General features: G+C 39.1%; 1 protein-coding gene across 19 annotated transcripts in view; it reads left to right on the plus strand.

Annotated features, from left to right (window-relative positions):
• The window catches only part of dtna (dystrobrevin, alpha), a 302,593-nt gene that overhangs the window by 277,168 nt on the left and 8,291 nt on the right, over positions 1 to 17,134 (plus strand). For 9 of the 19 annotated variants that reach the window (XM_072570467.1, XM_072570465.1, XM_072570462.1 and 6 more), the window contains 2 exons: positions 8,323 to 8,494; positions 9,287 to 9,419. In XM_072570467.1, coding sequence (XP_072426568.1) covers positions 8,323 to 8,494; positions 9,287 to 9,419 — 305 coding nt within the window. Of the gene's footprint in view, positions 1 to 8,322; positions 8,495 to 9,286; positions 9,420 to 11,406; positions 11,446 to 17,134 lie in introns of all 19 variants that reach the window. The other 10 variants (XM_072570474.1, XM_072570475.1, XM_072570478.1 and 7 more) reach the window with 3 other exon arrangements.

Genomic DNA, 17,134 nt, shown 5'->3' on the forward strand with positions numbered 1-17,134 from the left:
ATACACAGAAATATCCGCCATTGTTCCTCCACGGTCTTCCCTGTTAAGGTATTGCACCATTGAACTTTGGCCAGTTGCTCCCTCATAGCTCCATATTTCCCTTTATTCAACTGAAATATTGTCACTTCCGATTGTACCCACTCCCTCTCAAATTGCAGATTGAAGCTTATTGTATTATGGTCACTACTTCCCAATGGCTCCTTCACTTCGAGGTCACTGACCAATTCTGGTTCGTTACACAATACCAGATCCAGAATTGCCTTATCCCTGGTCGGCTCCAGCACCAGCTGCTCTAAAAATCCATCTCTGAGGCACTCCACAAAGTCTCTTTCTTGAGGCCCGATACCATCCTGATTCTCCCAGTCTACCTGCATGTTAAAATCCCCCATAACAACTGTAGTAACATCTTTGCGACAAGCCAATTTCAGCTCCTGATTCAACTTACATCCGACATCCAGACTACTGTTTGGGGGCTTGTAGATGACTCCCATGAGGGTCTTTTTACCCTTAGTGTTTCGAAGCTCTATCCACACTGACTCTACATCCCCTGACTCTAGGTCCCCCCGCGCAAGGGACTGAATATCCTCCCTTACCAACAAGGCCACCCCACCCCCTCTGCCCGTCAGTCTGTCCTTACGATAGCACGTGTAGCCTTGAATATTCATTTCCCAGGCCCTGTCCCCATGAAGCCACGTCTCAGTTATCCCCACAATATCGTATCTGCCAATTTCCAAAAGAACCTCAAGCTCATCCACCTTGTGTCTAATGCTTCGTGCATTCATATATAGAATTTTTAATTTGTTACTGCTCTCACCCTTCCCCTCAACCCTTATTTCACTCAACTTTACAGCATGATGCCTTTTCCAGTTTTCTGCCTCCTTGATACAGTTGTCTTTCTTGACTTCTCTTGTTCTAACTACCCCTTCAATTTCCTTTTTAAACATCCAGCTTGTCCCCTCCCCCCCGCTACTTAGTTTAAATGTAGCGGTGTTGCAGCAGAAAACCTGCCTGCCAGAATGCTGATCCCTGATCTATTAAGGTGCAAGCCGTCTCTCTTGTAGAATTTATGGTTACCATAAAATATACCCCAGTGATCCAAGAACTTGAAACCTTGCTTCCTGCACCAGTTCCCCAACCACACGTTCAAGTCCATTATCTCCCGGTTTCTGGCCACACTAGCCCGAGGAACTGGAAGCAAACTGGAGATAACCACCTTGGACGTCCTGCTTTTTAGCCTTCTTCCTAGATCTCCGAAGTCTCGCTGTAGTATGTTCCTCCTCTTCTTCCCGACATCATTTGTGCCGACGTGTACCACCACCTCGGGCTCTTCACCCTTGTCCTTGAGGATGTCCTGCACTCTGTCCGCGATGTCTTTCACTCTAGCACCAGGAAGGCAACACACCATCCTTAAATCCCATCTGGACTCCCTTGTTAGGTCCACACCGCACCCCCCCACCAACCCATCTTCCACTCCTGGCACCTTGCCTGCCACTGCAAGAAGTGGAAAGCCCACACCTCCCCCCTCACTTTCTTCCAAGGCCCCAAAGGATCCTTCCACATCTGACAGAGATTTACCTGTTCTTCCACACACACCATCTACTGTGTCCATTGCTCTTGATGTGGTCTCCTGTACACTGGGGAGACAGGATGCCAACTTGCAGAATATTTCAGAGAACATCTCTGGGACACACTCACTAAACAACCCTGTGGTGAACACTTTAACTCCCCCTCCCACACCGTCAAGGACATGCAGGTCCTGGGCTTCCTCCACCACCGAATTCTAGACACCCGATGCCTGGAGGAAGAATGCCTCATCTTCTGCCTTGGAATCAATGTGGATTTCATCAGTTTCCTCATTTCCCCTACCCCCACCTAATCCCAGATCCAACCTTCCAACTCGGCACTACGCTCTTGAACTTCCATCTTCCTTCCCATCTATCCACTCCACCCTCCTCTCCGACCTTCATCCTCATCTTCATCTACCTATTGCACTCCCAGCTACCTTCCCCGCAGCCCCCCTTTCTCCCATTTATGTCACAGTCCCCTTGGGCCACCCCCTCATTCCTGATGAAGACTTTATGCTTGAAACGTCGACTCTTCTGCTGTTCAGATGCTACTGACTGGCTGTGCTTTTCCAGCACCACAGTCTTCTACTCTAATGTCCAGCATCTGATGTCCTCACTTTCTCCTGCCAACTTGGGCGGCAACTTTAAGGGATCTATGTACGTGGCCCCAAGATTCTGCTGTTTCTCCACACTGCCAGGAACCCTATCTTTAAACCTGTATTCAGCATTCAAATTCGACCTTCCAAAATGAATCATGTCGCATTTATCCAGGTTGAATTCCATCTGTCACTTCTCAGCCCAGTTCTGCATCCTGTCAATGTCTTGTTGTAGCCTGCAACAGCCCTCGACACTATCCACAACACATTGACCTTTGTGCCATCGACAAACTGACTAACCCACCCTTCCACTTCTTCATCTGTCATTTATAAAAACTACAAACAGCAGAGGCCTGAGAACAGATTCTGTGGGACACCACCGGTCACCAGCCTCTAGCGGGAGTACCTATACATAAAATAATTTGGTAACAGTGTTCTTCTTTTGGGAATTAGCATGTATATATGTTAAATTATCACTGTGTGGAGATTGTCTTGCACATTGTGATTCCCCGTAATAATTCCATTCACTTGGATCTCTTCCTTCTGCCAATAGGTTTACATTAATACAATATTTCATAACACCCCAATCTCTCCTTTTTCTGACTTTCTCTACCATTTCTAAAATGTCCTTTATTTGGACATACTTAGCTCCAATCCTGTACTAAATTTATACCGCTTGTTCCTTTCATCATTGGTCATGGTAATTTTGTTACAAAAGACAATTTTCATGATTAAGTGGTTTCTCTCTTAACTTTTCACCTCTAGGTTCCCTCCCTGTTAGTTTTATAATTTTATTTAATTTCTATGACGTTTTCAACCGTCATATTCTATTTTCTCTCCCAGATCCCTCCAAGGTATATTTAGGTGAAGCCTATCTGATTGGAAGTGTTGTACCAATTTTGGAAGTGGTCCCAGTCTGAGATTCCATTTTACACAGTCTATGATGTCACTTCCTGACAAGGCTTAGACATAAATAGCAATCTCTTAAACGAAGCCCTTGGAACCAGAGCCCAAGAATATCTTAAAGGGACGAAAGAAAGGGAGCAACTTACTGGAAAAATAAAAAGGACTTTAGCTAATGATCTTTAGCTATTTGGGCGGCACAGCAGCTCAGTGGTTAGCACTGCTGCCTCACAGCACCAGGCACCCAGGTTCGATTCCAGCCTCAGGCAACTGTCCGTCTGGAGTTTTCACATTCTCCCCGTGTCTGTGTGGGTTTCCTCCCACAGTCCAAAGATGTGCAGGTCAGGTGAATTGGCCACACTAAATTGCCCAAAGTGTTAGGTACAGTAATCAGAGGGAAATGGTCTGGGTGGGTTACTCTTCGGAGGGTCAGTGTGAAGGGCCTGTTTCCACACTGTAGGGAATCTAACCTAATCTAATCTCCCAAGCAATTAATAATAAGTAGCTGAACCATACAATATAATAAACAATACAACTGTATAAATGCTGTTGATGCTGTAAATTTGAAATAAAAATTGAAAGCTTAGGTTATGAGAAACAGAAGTAATGTTTCAGGTCAGTGTCCCTCTGTCAGAACAGAAATAATCAGGCCCCCTAGTTTGATTCATGGTCTGTGCTGACTAAGCTGATCTCATACTGGTAGTCATGATCCTTAATCCATAAAGATTAGGGACAGGAAGCTAGGGAGAATTCTTGCTTCAATGAAAATGTTCAGTTCCTCAAGTCTGATTTACCATTCAATTAAATCCTACCTGATCATCTGCTTCAGTTCAGTACTAATTTCTGTGATCTCCTTTTATGTCATTAGATTCAAAAATCTTTTAATTTCTGTTTTGAACATGCTCAGTGATTGAGCCTCTGCAACAATTTGGATAGAGAATCTTAAAGATTCCCTATCCCAAAATGTAGAAGTGGGTAAAAAGCTTAGTAGGTGGAATATTATGCAGGAAAATGTGAGGTTTTGCACTTTGGCCAGAAGAGTAGAGGAGCTAAATATTATATAAATAGAGAAAGACTGCAAAAAACTATAGAACAAAGGGATTTGAGAGTCCTCGTCAATTAATCACTAAAAGCTAGCATCCAGGTTCAGCGGATAATAGGGAAGGATATAAAAGCAGAGAGATTTTGCTAAAACTATACAAGGCACTTATCAGACATAGCTGTAAGATTGTGAACAGTTTTGGGCCCCTTATCAAAGGAAAGATATATTGGCATTGGAAGCAGTCCAGACAATGTTCACTTGACTGATACCAAGTATGTTGGACTGTCAGAAAGGAGAGATTGAGTTGGTTGGGCCTGTACTTGTTGGAGTTTAGAAGAATGAAAGACGACCTTACTAAAACTTAGAAGATTTTTCGGAGACTTGACAGGGTAAGTGTGGAGAAGTTGTTTCTCCTTGTGGGAGAGTCTAGCACCAGACAGCATAATCTCAGAGTGAGGAGTGGTTGCACATTTAAGATAGAAATATGGAGCAATTTCTTCTTTCAGGGAAGTGATTATGCAGAATGTTTTTTACTGCATAAAAATATATTTTAAAATTTGAATCTATTTATCACTCCTTATTTATTTTACTTCGCTCTAATGTACTCCATTTGAATTGTATTAACATGGAGCAAATGTGTATCAAGCAACATCATTTACAGAAACACTGTTTTGAGCGATCTAAAAATAATGCTAGAGAAGACTTTTCCATGTTCTCAAAACTGTGCTATAAATAAACATATTCAGCTCATCCTTGAACTTGTGCATACCTTGCCTGTTAATATTCAGTTTTTGAGTTAGTGAAATACTGTGAGAGATGTTAGAGGCATTTTCAGTATACTGCCAATACCGTAAGTGGGGGAAGGTGTGCAGGCTCAAGAATACTGGTGCCACCATCATGATTGTTTCCCAAGCCTTCTGGCTCCAAGGCAGATTAGTGGTCAGCAGGGTTACTTATCACTGCAAGATGGGCAGCCAGTTGAGACTATTAAAGCTTTATTAAGGGCTAAAAGGAAAGTTTGATGATTTGAATGTGTGGAATAAAAGGCCACTCTATGAATGGTGGCCTGGCTGCTAAACCTGGTTGTATTCAGCATTTTAAAAGTTGGTGAGAGTGCCTGCATACCTTCTCGTGTATTTATCTTCTAATGCAAACAGCAGCTGTTCTCAAGCTGAAAAGCCTTTATATTGGTCATCCAGCCTTCAGTACATCACCTAATTGAATAGAAAACCTGTTGCATGAAAATGAAGGTAGCTGTCATGTGAAAACCCCTTCAAGTAGCTTTCCAGGATGTGTTTCTAGATAACAGAAAATCTCAACACCTGCTTTCTGCTCCAGAGGATATATTCAGGACATTTTGTGTAAGATTTTCATGCAGTGAGAGTATTTAGAAAGAACATTTAGTGTTGCATTTGTTTTTTCTATGATCTTTTTACTAAGGTATTAAACAATATGAAGCAAAGATAATGATTAAGGTCACAGATTAGCCATGATCTAATTGATTGACAGAACAAGCTGGAAGGGATAAATGGCCTCTTGATGTTCCTGTGTTCGTATGGGTCTTGTCCATGGTATTGCCAATATGCTGCTGGACCATACAGACCAAGAAGGCACCAGATTCAATCTCAACTTTTGTGGAATCAATAAATCTTAAATGGAAGCTATAATTGTCCACAATGTAGTAGATTCTGGAGGATAAATCATTTGGGATCACTATCCATTAATTCTTCCAAAGATTTATGTTTCATCTTTCTTGCAGAAGAATGACCTACAATTGAGGTGAGGTTATTGCTGCAGCCAGGTTCAATAAGGTAACTTGGAAAAAAAACTACAGAGTGACATGAGTTTTACAATGTCATGCAAGGAAGCATAGGCCTCTTCTATCCATTTCTTCTGAAATAGTCTGGCAGTTAACTTATTGTGTTCAATTGAGGACCTGCAGTCAACATGTTTCTGGCCTGTGACTTATGCCACATTAAGAATTATTGTTCCACAAACAGATAAAATTGACCCTTCAAAATGGCGATAGAGTGCTTGATTGTCACAATGGCCTGAAACATTGAGCAACTGCTCAATCACCTCATGTACTGGGAAACCAATCAGGAGTGATCAGTCATATCCAAGCAGCGGTCACCTAGATTCTTGTATTTGAATGATTGTTCAAAAAAGCATTTATGTAAGGGACTTCGTTTGGTACACATTTGCTCCATGTTATTGCAATTCAATGGGAGTATTGTGGAGTGAAGAAAAATAAAAGTGAATTAAGGAATGACAAAGAAATCCAAATTCTAAAAATACCTATTTTCTTATATTTACCAAAATTAAGGAACACCAATGAGTTTATAACTCAGAATATAACAGTTCTGTGTCTGGTTTGAAATTGCATTCTGACTTAACTTTAAAATTTAGACACCCTGAGTGGGCATACTTGGGTGTTATTTGAATTAGGATAGTAAGTGGACTGTCTTGAAATAATGACCCCAAAGAGGAACTGGGAAAATAACTAGTGATGATTCCTTCACAAAGTAGTTCATGCCAGTCAGGCAGTTGTCAAGCCAGCAGCAAGTCTTTTCCCTGGAGTCAGGATCCTGGGTCAGAAAGCCTACCTACTGAGAGTTCCTGGCTGATCAAATCTCTTTTCAATGGTATTGCCATGGTGAGACAGTGGCTGAAACAACAACACCTGAGGCTCAGGATGCAGGCCATAGGTCAGTTGCGAAATACAGTTTATGCCGGAGGGGTGTAAGAAAGTCAGCAATAAGGGCAGCATGTGGCTCTCAGCAGACTCCCCTTTCCAAGGCCAGGTCTTGATCAACCAGTGAGCGTATTTGAAATAGTGACACCTTTAGAGATGGCAAACAAGCATACCAGTGTGTTTGACCTCTTAAGGGCCTGAATTTGCAGCAGTCAGGAAGACTGTTCATGGGCCTGCTTACCACGGACTTAATCAGTAACAGAGTCTCGATTCATCATTTACCCACCAAATTAAATGGCCCTCACCATAGTTGCCGTGCAAGAGTTCCATCCCATGTGCAACCCACTGTCAACTTTCATTCTCATACCCAATGTTATGAAATATGAAATCTTGTGTCATTGTTTCATCTATATAGACTTGCACTTAACAAAATTCTAAAAGCTTAAGTGATTTAAGTCTAACCTTGCAGGCAACTTGTAATTTAAATTACAAAAAAAATCCACTTTTCCTTCTGGCACAAATGAACTTTGCACTCAATTCTTATAGAACCAGTTCAAAGTGATTCTTAGCACCAAAGAGCTTACTTTGATTCTTTCCCTTTCTCAGTCTAGTAACTTTTAAGATCAGAACAGAATTTCACATGAAGTGTTTTTCTCTTATATATATATATTCTTCAACCACAATATGGGAACATCTTCCAACCTTTTCTTAACTGCTTATGAATTTGAAATTTTCAACCTGATCCTATGCCCCTATCTGTATTTTTACTTGGTAAACCACAGGGCCTTGCTGCCTGTAGCTGGCAGAATAACCTTGTATGTGAATTGCAGGGAATATGTTGGACCCTTTCCCTCTAAAAGTCCATCTCCACAGCAATGTGATTCACATGAGATTGCTGATTAATTATTTCAACTGAGACTCTCAACTGAAATCATGTTTTATCTTGGGACAGTTTCAAGCACATGTTTTTGCAACCCTCAACGTGTTTCTGGAACTTTGGTGAGTCACAATCTATCTGTGACATGAAATGGCTATTCCACAGCAAAATGGCAAAATTGGCAATTGTGGAATACAATAGCAACTGCACTAATATTTCAGAAATGCATGAAAATCAGGATGGAGTTTTCATGCAATACTTTTGATTGAAGATCTTTTTGTGATTCCGAGAGATTAAAGAAATCTTTGATGCTAGTTAATAGAATTTTTATATGTAAGTATTGGTATTTGAGAAGTAAATCACTTCATGCACAGAAAAGATGCAGATTTTTTAGGATGCTTTATTGCACCAATTCACTTTCCCTAAAAGTCATTACTAGGTCTCAAGTCCTTCACCTTACATTATGTTGAAAATATAACAAATGATATCCCTATTCAAAAATTGGCAATCTTCATTATCCCATTTACAATATAATGTTAGGCCTTAGTAGTTGAGTGTAATAAAAGTGAAGACCATCTCACATTATATACAGAAGAGCAAAAGTATCTGTGTCATTGCTCATGATAGTTCTGCTTTAACTTCAGCAGAGGCTGGGAGTGAGACAGAAAGCAATGTGGACTCAGATTTTGGTCGTGCTCATTTAGATGACATAGTGCTTTCACCAACTTCTGAGAAAGCCTTTCTAGCTCAGATTAATGCAAGAAACCCCAGCTATGTGCACAGTGCTGCTGCAACAGGAACAATTCAAAGTGATATGTAAGTATGAGTAATTATTACCTTTATCATTCTGAATTGAATATAGATTTGAAATGTTAGGCACATAGACATTTGTAACAAAGTTCTACTTTATTCCTTGTTCTGAAAATTATTTTAGCTATAGTTCTCTCTTCACTGCAGATGCACCCTTCACTTCCACCCACTCTCCCCTTACCACGCACCTATTGACAAGGGATAATACCACTGCACAACAATTTCATAATAGAATCATACAGTACAGAAGATGCCCTTTGGCCTATCAAGTCTGCACTGATAAAAAAAAGTTCTAAATCTACACTAGTCCCACTTTTCAGCAATTAGCACATAGCTTTGATTGTTATGATATTTCAAGTGCTCGTCCATATACTTTTTAAAGGTTGTGAGGTTTCTTGCCTCTACTGCCCTCCCAGATGGTGCATTCCTGATTCTCACCATCCTCTGCATGAAAAGCCTTTTCCACAAATCCCCTCTAGGCCTTTCACTTTAAAAGTCCTTATTATTGACCCTTCAACAAAATGGAATTGCTGCTTCCTATCCACGTTGACCATGCCCCTCATAATCTTACATAGCTCAATCTGGCCCTCTGATTTCTTTGCTCAGAAAAATGGGAGCACTACAGCTATGAAGGGTTAACTATCATTTGCTAAGCTGTGATTGTAAGAGCATGTATTTGACTGAAAAAATGCTGGATTTCCTTCCAAAATTCTGGATCAAATTTGTGAATACAAACATAAATAGAGCGAAAAGAAATGAAGCAAAGCTGCTGCTTTTAAAATTCTATTTCTTTTTAAGTGTTGCAGAAGATGGTGAATCATACATTAGAACTGATGATGAAAGTTATGAAAATGAATCTGTCCATCAACTTGAACGGGAGTTGAAGCTGGAAGAATATCTGAAGCAGAAATTGCAAGATGAGAACTATCAGGTGAGACAGGACAGTATGTATAGATGTACTAAATCTATTAGATGCAACATTTTGTCGCAACCACTTTGCAAGAAAATAAACTGATATTCATGACTTTGTTTAATCAGAATAATGATTAAGATGTGATTATTAAACTTAACTTCTGTGAGAAAGATTCTATCCAGAGCGCATGCTCATCTGTAGATTAGTTGCACGTGACCTGGTCTATAGATATCACCTTCTTTAAGGGAGTTCAGAGCTTTGACCACAAGTATGCATTTTCAATGAAATGTTTCTCTAGTTCTTTTGGATTTTAGGGTGTTGAAGGTTCCGTTGATTCTTTGCTTCATTATTCATTGGTCTTAGCTGGAGGAATCTGTTGCAGTTCATTACAATTTGGAACTAATTAATCAAAATATATTCACAAATAGTAAAAATTTTTTAGTAAAGGAAGTCAAAACCGTGTGCAACAAATATGCGCATCTGTTGAATTGTGTATATATTCCAGTCACTCAGAGTGAAGTTGCCGATTTATAAATTTAGAATATCAAGAATTGCAAAGAATCTTGTTTGGGAATCTTGCCAGTGAGAAAAAAAAAATAGCCTTTAGTAATAAAACAATGGTCCTGAATTTCCTCAGACATTCTTTTGCAGTGACAAACATTATGATGCTGGAAGTGCAATGGGATTTGCAATATATTTTTGTTGAAGTAGCACAGTAGCAGAAAATATGATTAACTTTAAGGCATATGCTTACCTAAACCTGAAAGACTTGGCATTTTGTAATTTATTATAGTCTCTACAATGTTGATGTCTGGGATGTTAAATGCATGGTAAGTGTAATGCCTTTCTGTTAGGGGCATTGAACCTTAATTTGTATGGGAGAGCTTTACAAATTTGGAGTCAATCTGACAATATAGGTTCTGCCTGAAACCAGAAATTGCTGATACTAGTGTTTCTTCTATAATACTGTTTCAGTGTGCCTAAAATAATCTTTGGTAGCAATAGTGCTGACAGTGACCAGTACTTTGTTATAATATTCATATGGCGCCTAATAATAATGCACAATTATCCAATGTGAAAGTGAAATTCCATCTTCTACCATTAAAACCCCAATTCTCGTATAAAAAGGGAGGACCCCTTTTCATCTTCTGTGCAGCATTCCAACTAGATGCTTCAACTGAGTTCTTGCTGGTAAAGGTTCACTGTTTTGTTTTATCTATGTCCAGGTCATTGTGGATCATTTTGACTTTCATTGCCAGGATAATAAGCTGATGGAATTGATCATACAAATATTCTCCTTTTGAATTTTTATTTTTTAATTCAATTCCAGTTTATTCCAGCCAGCAAATCCACTATCTTCTCCAAACATTTTATTGCTGGAAAGTTACTCCCATTGATTCTCTGATACGTGCTGTTACTGTAATAGAGGAAAAAGTGAATGTTAAAGCAGTCTTGTTTACAGATACTTAAAGCTCTAATTAAATGTATTCATGCTCATGAGTCTAGTGTTCAGTATTAGGGTATTGATTTGTGTGGAGTTTTAGGTATGGCTATTGACATCCTCTGATTGCAGATCTGAAGGGGTAAGACCAGTGGAAGCAAGCACTTCTCAAATGCAGATCCTGCATTATCTCAATCAAAGCCTTACCTTTATTGTTAAAATAGATTGAGTTCTAATAGTATGCTAAACTCAAAGAAATTCAACTTCCTTTTGCTTTCAAATAATATCCTAATAATAGGAGAAGAGGCATAGTAACAACAATCATGCTTGATATTTTACATTTCCTTTTAACTTGAATCCTGCTTTACCATATTTGCAATGTATTGAGTTTACTGTTCGAAACTGCACAACACATTCTCTTCCTTTTCACCACATTTCTTAATTTGAAGTTTCAGATTTTATTCACACAGCTCATCTTTAAAAACACCATTATTATTTTGAATGATCACATTACTTACTCTTTGGGCTCTCTCTCTTTCTTCTTACTTTATCTGCTATTTACAGGTCAGTTTGCAGGGGTGAACAGACTCTTCTGTATCCTGTGTAAGTAATTTTTATCTATCATTGTTGCATTGGCTTACACTGTTACTTTCAAATGCAGATTTTCAGGTACATGATTCTTTGAAGTTTGTGTCGCACATAGACAGAGTGGTTAAAAAGGCATTTAGCACGCTTGCCTTCATTGCTCAGTAGATTGAGTATAGGAGTTGGGATGTCATGTTGCAGATGTACAGCTCATTGGTGAGACCTCTTCTGGAGTACTGTGTCCAGTTCTGGTTGCCCTGTCATGGAAGGATATTATTAAACTGGAGAAGTTTCTGAAGAGATTTACCAGGATGATGCCGGGAATGGAAGGTTTGAGTTATAAAGAAAGGTTGGGATTTTTTTTTACTGGAATAGGAGATTAAGATGTGATCTCATAGAGGTTTCTAAAATCCTGAGGGATACAGATAGGGTTAACAGTAGGTGTCTTTTACCTCAGAGATTTCAAGACTTGAGGGTATATTTTTAAGGTAGGAGGAGAAAGATTTAAAAAAAGACATGAGGGACAATTTTTTTTAAACAGAGAGTGGTTCACATGTGGAATGAACTTTGATGAAGTGGTTGATGTGGACACCGTTACAATATTTAAAAGACAGTGAGATAAGTAGAACATAAAACAGAACAGCACAAGAACAGGCCCTTTGGCCAATGATGTTGTGCCGAACATGATGCCAAATGAAACTAATCCCATCTGCCTGCCCCTAGTCGATATTCATTTGAACATCCCACCAACCCCGTCACCTTAAATGCATGGCCCCTGTAATTATATATTTCAACTCTGGGGAAAAAGATTCTGACCATCAACCCTATCTATGCACCTCATAATTTTGTCGACATTTTTCAAGTCTCCCTTCAGCCTCCACCACTCCAGAGACAACAACCCGAGCTTTTCTTGCCTCTCATAGTTCATACTCTCTCATTAGCCTTCTGCCATAAGCCTTCTTTAACACCCTGTCAGTTTGCAGGGTCACTTTCAGGGAGCTATGGACTTGAACCCCAAGATCCTTCTGTACATCAATGCTGCTCAGAGTCCTGCCATCAACTGAAAACTTTGCAATAACATGTGATCTCCCAAAGTGCAGCACCTTGCAGCCGGATTAAACTCCATCTGCCAATTGTCCACCCATATCTGCAACTGACCTGCTGCATCCCTTGACAACCTTCTACCCTATCCACATGGATAGGAAAGGTTTGGAGGAATATGGGCCAGGAGCAAGCAGATGGGAAGAGTTTAGTCTGGGATGTTTCCGTAATGTATGACACTATGACTCTGTACAGTACTTCTAAGGTGGCATCAAATTATAATAAAACTATAATATGAGTGTCTTGCACAGAATAGACTATCTCATCTCAAGTATTTATCTATTTTAATCTTTATTGCTTCTCAGACCCTCCTTGCAAGAGCAGCTTCTCACCCAACTAATTTATTGCCAATTGTTCTTTTGAAAATCTTTTCAAAAGAATGTAAAATGTGGATTGTGCTTTCAATTACTACACATTTTTAATATAGATTTTGAGTATTAAACTGAGGAAAAATTGGAAAATAGGTTCTATTACCCCAAATTTTCTTCAAGAAAATGTGTATGGGAATTTTTCTTCTTAAAGTTTTGCTTTAATATTTTACCAGATAATGCCCAAATGCACTTAATGCAGTTGGTATATGAAAAATATTTCCATTGTAACTTCCTCAATTTCCCACCTCACCTAAATCAAATTATTACTACCACTTCAAAAATGAGCAAAAATGTAACGCAACAGGTTTTTGTTTTGTTATTGAAATTCGGTATTAATATTATGTCATCTGAGATAAATGTGGCATTGGATGAAGTGATCAGAAAAGATAAGCTATTTAAGATTAGAACATGAGAGATAACTAGTGAACCAATCAAACTTGGAGATGATTGGATGGATTGCTATCAGGTGTATTGAAAGAGGTTGAGGAAGAGAAACATTTATTGGGAAAAATATCATTTCAGATGACTCGTAGTCTGTTAATGTGATTTCTATATTTAAAAAGTTAAAACAAGTCCAGGGATTACTAGACTAGTTAATGTGGAAAGACAATGAAATTATTAGATAAAATGAAAATAAATTCTACAAATCAAAAATATGGTCAAGAATAGTCAACACAGATTTCAAAAAGGAATGTCATGTTGCCCAACTTTATTGACTTTTTTGAAGTAATAATGGAAAGTCTAGACAAGGGTAATGTATTTTCATTTTTTTAAAGACTTTCAACAAGGTACCACTTTGTAAAGTAATAGTCCTTTGGTCGAATAGAACTTAGGCATTGCTGAAAAAAATTTTCTTTCCAAAGTTTTTCATCTTGTACTCCTGGATAGTTCATGAGAAATACCAAAGAGGAGAAGACATTTATGCTGTAGAAAGGGAGAATGGTGATCGGTTAGCAAATTGAATTTGATTGTTAGATTCATTGGCATGGACAATGTACCTGTTCAACAGTGATTGAAAGTTAAATAACAAGCATTAGCTTGTTATAACAAGTAAACTAAGCATTGGCCAAGGCATTTTTTTGTGAAATAAATCAAAATATCGGTCACTTGTTCTGTTGAGTTGAAATAGGTCCAGTTTCCTCACATGTTCTGTCTGCAAAGAACATAGCTCTGTGTATTTCTGCATCTAGCTTCCAGTACATGCAAGTGAATGACATTGCTAGCCCAACTGACAGTCCAAACCTGGTGTAATTCTTCACACATGTAGAATTATTTTGCAATAAGATTTTGACTGACAGACCTTTGGTAGTTTCTGGAAACATCGCCTTCCAAATTGTGTTCTGAAAGAAAGCCCGTGTGAATCTGTGTTTATCATCCAGCTTGGAGAAGAATTTAGTTCCTGTCTGTTTGGAATTCAATTCTTGTTTATAGAGATTTTGTGTTAGCAATGTCCAACCACTGAATCACATTAAATGTTGGACACTGTTGACAGTTTTGCAAATGAGAGCTAGTTTGGAACAGTAAATGCCTTTCTTGCTGTGAACAGCCAAGGAAATCTCAGATTTATAAATGATTACAAAAAATGGGAAGCCATTGTAGTCAGATGACAACGAGCATTAGGTACAGTTGCTGATGTTGGTGCAGTGGCCATGGTGAAGAAAGCTAGCAAACTGTATGGTAAATGTGGTCTGTTGCATCCACATAAAGCTGTCCTACATTTTGTTGTGATTTTGCAAGAGATGTGGTGCACAGGACATTGGGCTGATCTATAAAAAAAAGATTATAGAGACGCAACCAGAGGTTACAATAGGATGCAACCAAACAAAAAGCAGCATTCTGGTAACAACAGATAATGTATCACGCACCTGCATAAACATCAGTACATAAATGGGGTTAGCGACAGCACTAAACAGCATGAAGGTTCACGGTGAAAGAACCTTAAACTATAAGGTGAACAAGTTTTCCACATTGAGAATGTGGTATGTTATATGGACCAAATCATTCAGAAGTCCTTTCCATTATTACCATCATGTGCCAAAGAAAATTGTCAAACAACAGTCAACACAGGATCTATCACAAACATCATACAGTCAAAATCCTGAAGGATATATATCTAGGTCACCAAAAGTTCTACAACCGCAAATTTAACTGCTTATAATTATGGGCGGCACGGTGGCACAGTGGTTAGCACTGCTGCCTCACAGTGCCAGAGACCCGGGTTCAATTCCCGCCTCAGGCGACTGACTGTGTGGAGTTTGCACATTCTCCCCGTGTCTGCGTGGGTTTCCTCCGGGTGCTCCGGTTTCCTCCCACAGTCCAAAGATGTGCAGGTCAGGTGAATTGGCCATGCAAAATTGCCCGTAGTGTTAGGTAAGGGGCAGATGTAGGGGTATGGGTGGGTTGCGCTTCGGCGGGGCGGTGTGGACTTGTTGGGCCGAAGGGCCTGTTTCCACACTGTAAGTAATCTAATCTAATCTAATCTAATGGAACATCATCCCTTGCACTGGTGTATTGATAATGAAATGCATCTATGGATGCAGAGAAATTCTGCAGAGAAACCACAAGCACTTTACCCAGTGGACAGGAAAAATGGACCAGCAATAACAGGATTATTGGTGCATAGAGATCTTAACATTGTGGCCATTCGTGCGATTACCAAGATATCGGTTACAAATAAGAGATCAAGAATAGTGAGAAGAAACTTTTGTATGTATCGAGTGGTTCAGGTCTGGAACGCAGTCCCTGGTAGTGTGACAGAAGTAGGTTCATTTATGCATTCAAGGGGACACTATTTCTATTTAAATAATCATATTGTGTGCAGAGTTACAAGGAAAAAACAGGAAGATTGCATTCAAATATCATGCTTTTCCAGAGAGTTGGTGCAAAAGTGATGGACTAAATGGCCACTGTAAATTTCTGTGATTCTGTGAATGCTTGCATTGAATCAAATTAGGACTCGGAACAATTGTAGGGAAGACAGATTCAAAACACAGCAAACTTCAAAGATGATGCTGTATTAAACTTCAAACTAGATGTAATTCCATGAATTGACCTTCTCGAAAAATGCAGCATACAAGAGAAGCTTAAGACTGATCTGAATGATACTAAGCATAATAGCATTAGCCATTACAGACATTATCTCATATACTGGTGCACTTCTATTACATGTATGAGAAAGAACCCAACCAAGCAACCTTCTTTCTCTAATGAGATGCCCATGCAAATTTCCACCACAACAAAAAATTGAAATCCGAACAGAGCAAAACTAAATTCATTTTCAAGCTGGATGATGAACACAGATTCATGTGAGCTTTCCCGAGCTATAGCTACTTTCAGAACACAATTTGGAAGCTAACGTTGCCAGAAACTACCTTTTGGTCTGTCAGTCACGATCTTTTCTCTCTGCATATGGTCAGAATTACAGGAAGACAATCCTGGGTGGTTGATAATATGGCCGTGATGGACAAAACCAAACAAAACCACAACTGAAATTTATGCTCACTAATGGCAGCAGCCCATTGGGAAGAACCAACAGGTTGATCCATTTGTGTCCGCCAAATAAAGTTTTAAAAAATACTTTTACCAGGGAATTAGGGCTTGGCAATAAATATCTTTTCAGCAAAACCCATATTCTATGATTAAATTTTTAAAAATGTCTTCAAACGGAATAATGCCAGGTGAATGTCGGCCAACTCATTTTGTTTTTGGCTGTCAGTATTCAGGTTATGGGATCTTTCCTGATCCACCAAAATCAAAGAAATACAACTCCCCAAGACAAAGAAGATCCACAGAGATGTCTCAGATCTCTTTCCAGCACCATGCAAATGAGACTTTTTCAACAAAATATTATTGTCAAGAGAACTCTCAAGGGAAAAAAAAACACATGAATGGAGAAGGACCATCAAATTTTGTTCAAATTGTTCAGATAAACATTATGAGCAAAACCATCTACCTTATTGTATTATAACAAAGGAAGATGAAAATCTTGGAAGTCAATGCATTTCAGAAAGGGCTAGGAGCATGTATCATACAAGATAGCAAACCAGTTGAATTTGGATCCAAAAGTCAATCACAAGCAAATGTTATTATTCTAACACACTGTAAAATTTTTGCTCTTGGAATCATGAGTCCATAAATATTTATTGGTAAGCAATTCACTATGGAAATTATAAATCACTGACAACTACCTACTTGAGACCACAATGACATCTAGTAAAAGAGACAGAAGATATGCT

The sequence above is a fragment of the Chiloscyllium punctatum genome, chromosome 5 (genome assembly GCF_047496795.1).
Source record: "Chiloscyllium punctatum isolate Juve2018m chromosome 5, sChiPun1.3, whole genome shotgun sequence".
Lineage (NCBI taxonomy): Eukaryota > Metazoa > Chordata > Chondrichthyes > Orectolobiformes > Hemiscylliidae > Chiloscyllium > Chiloscyllium punctatum.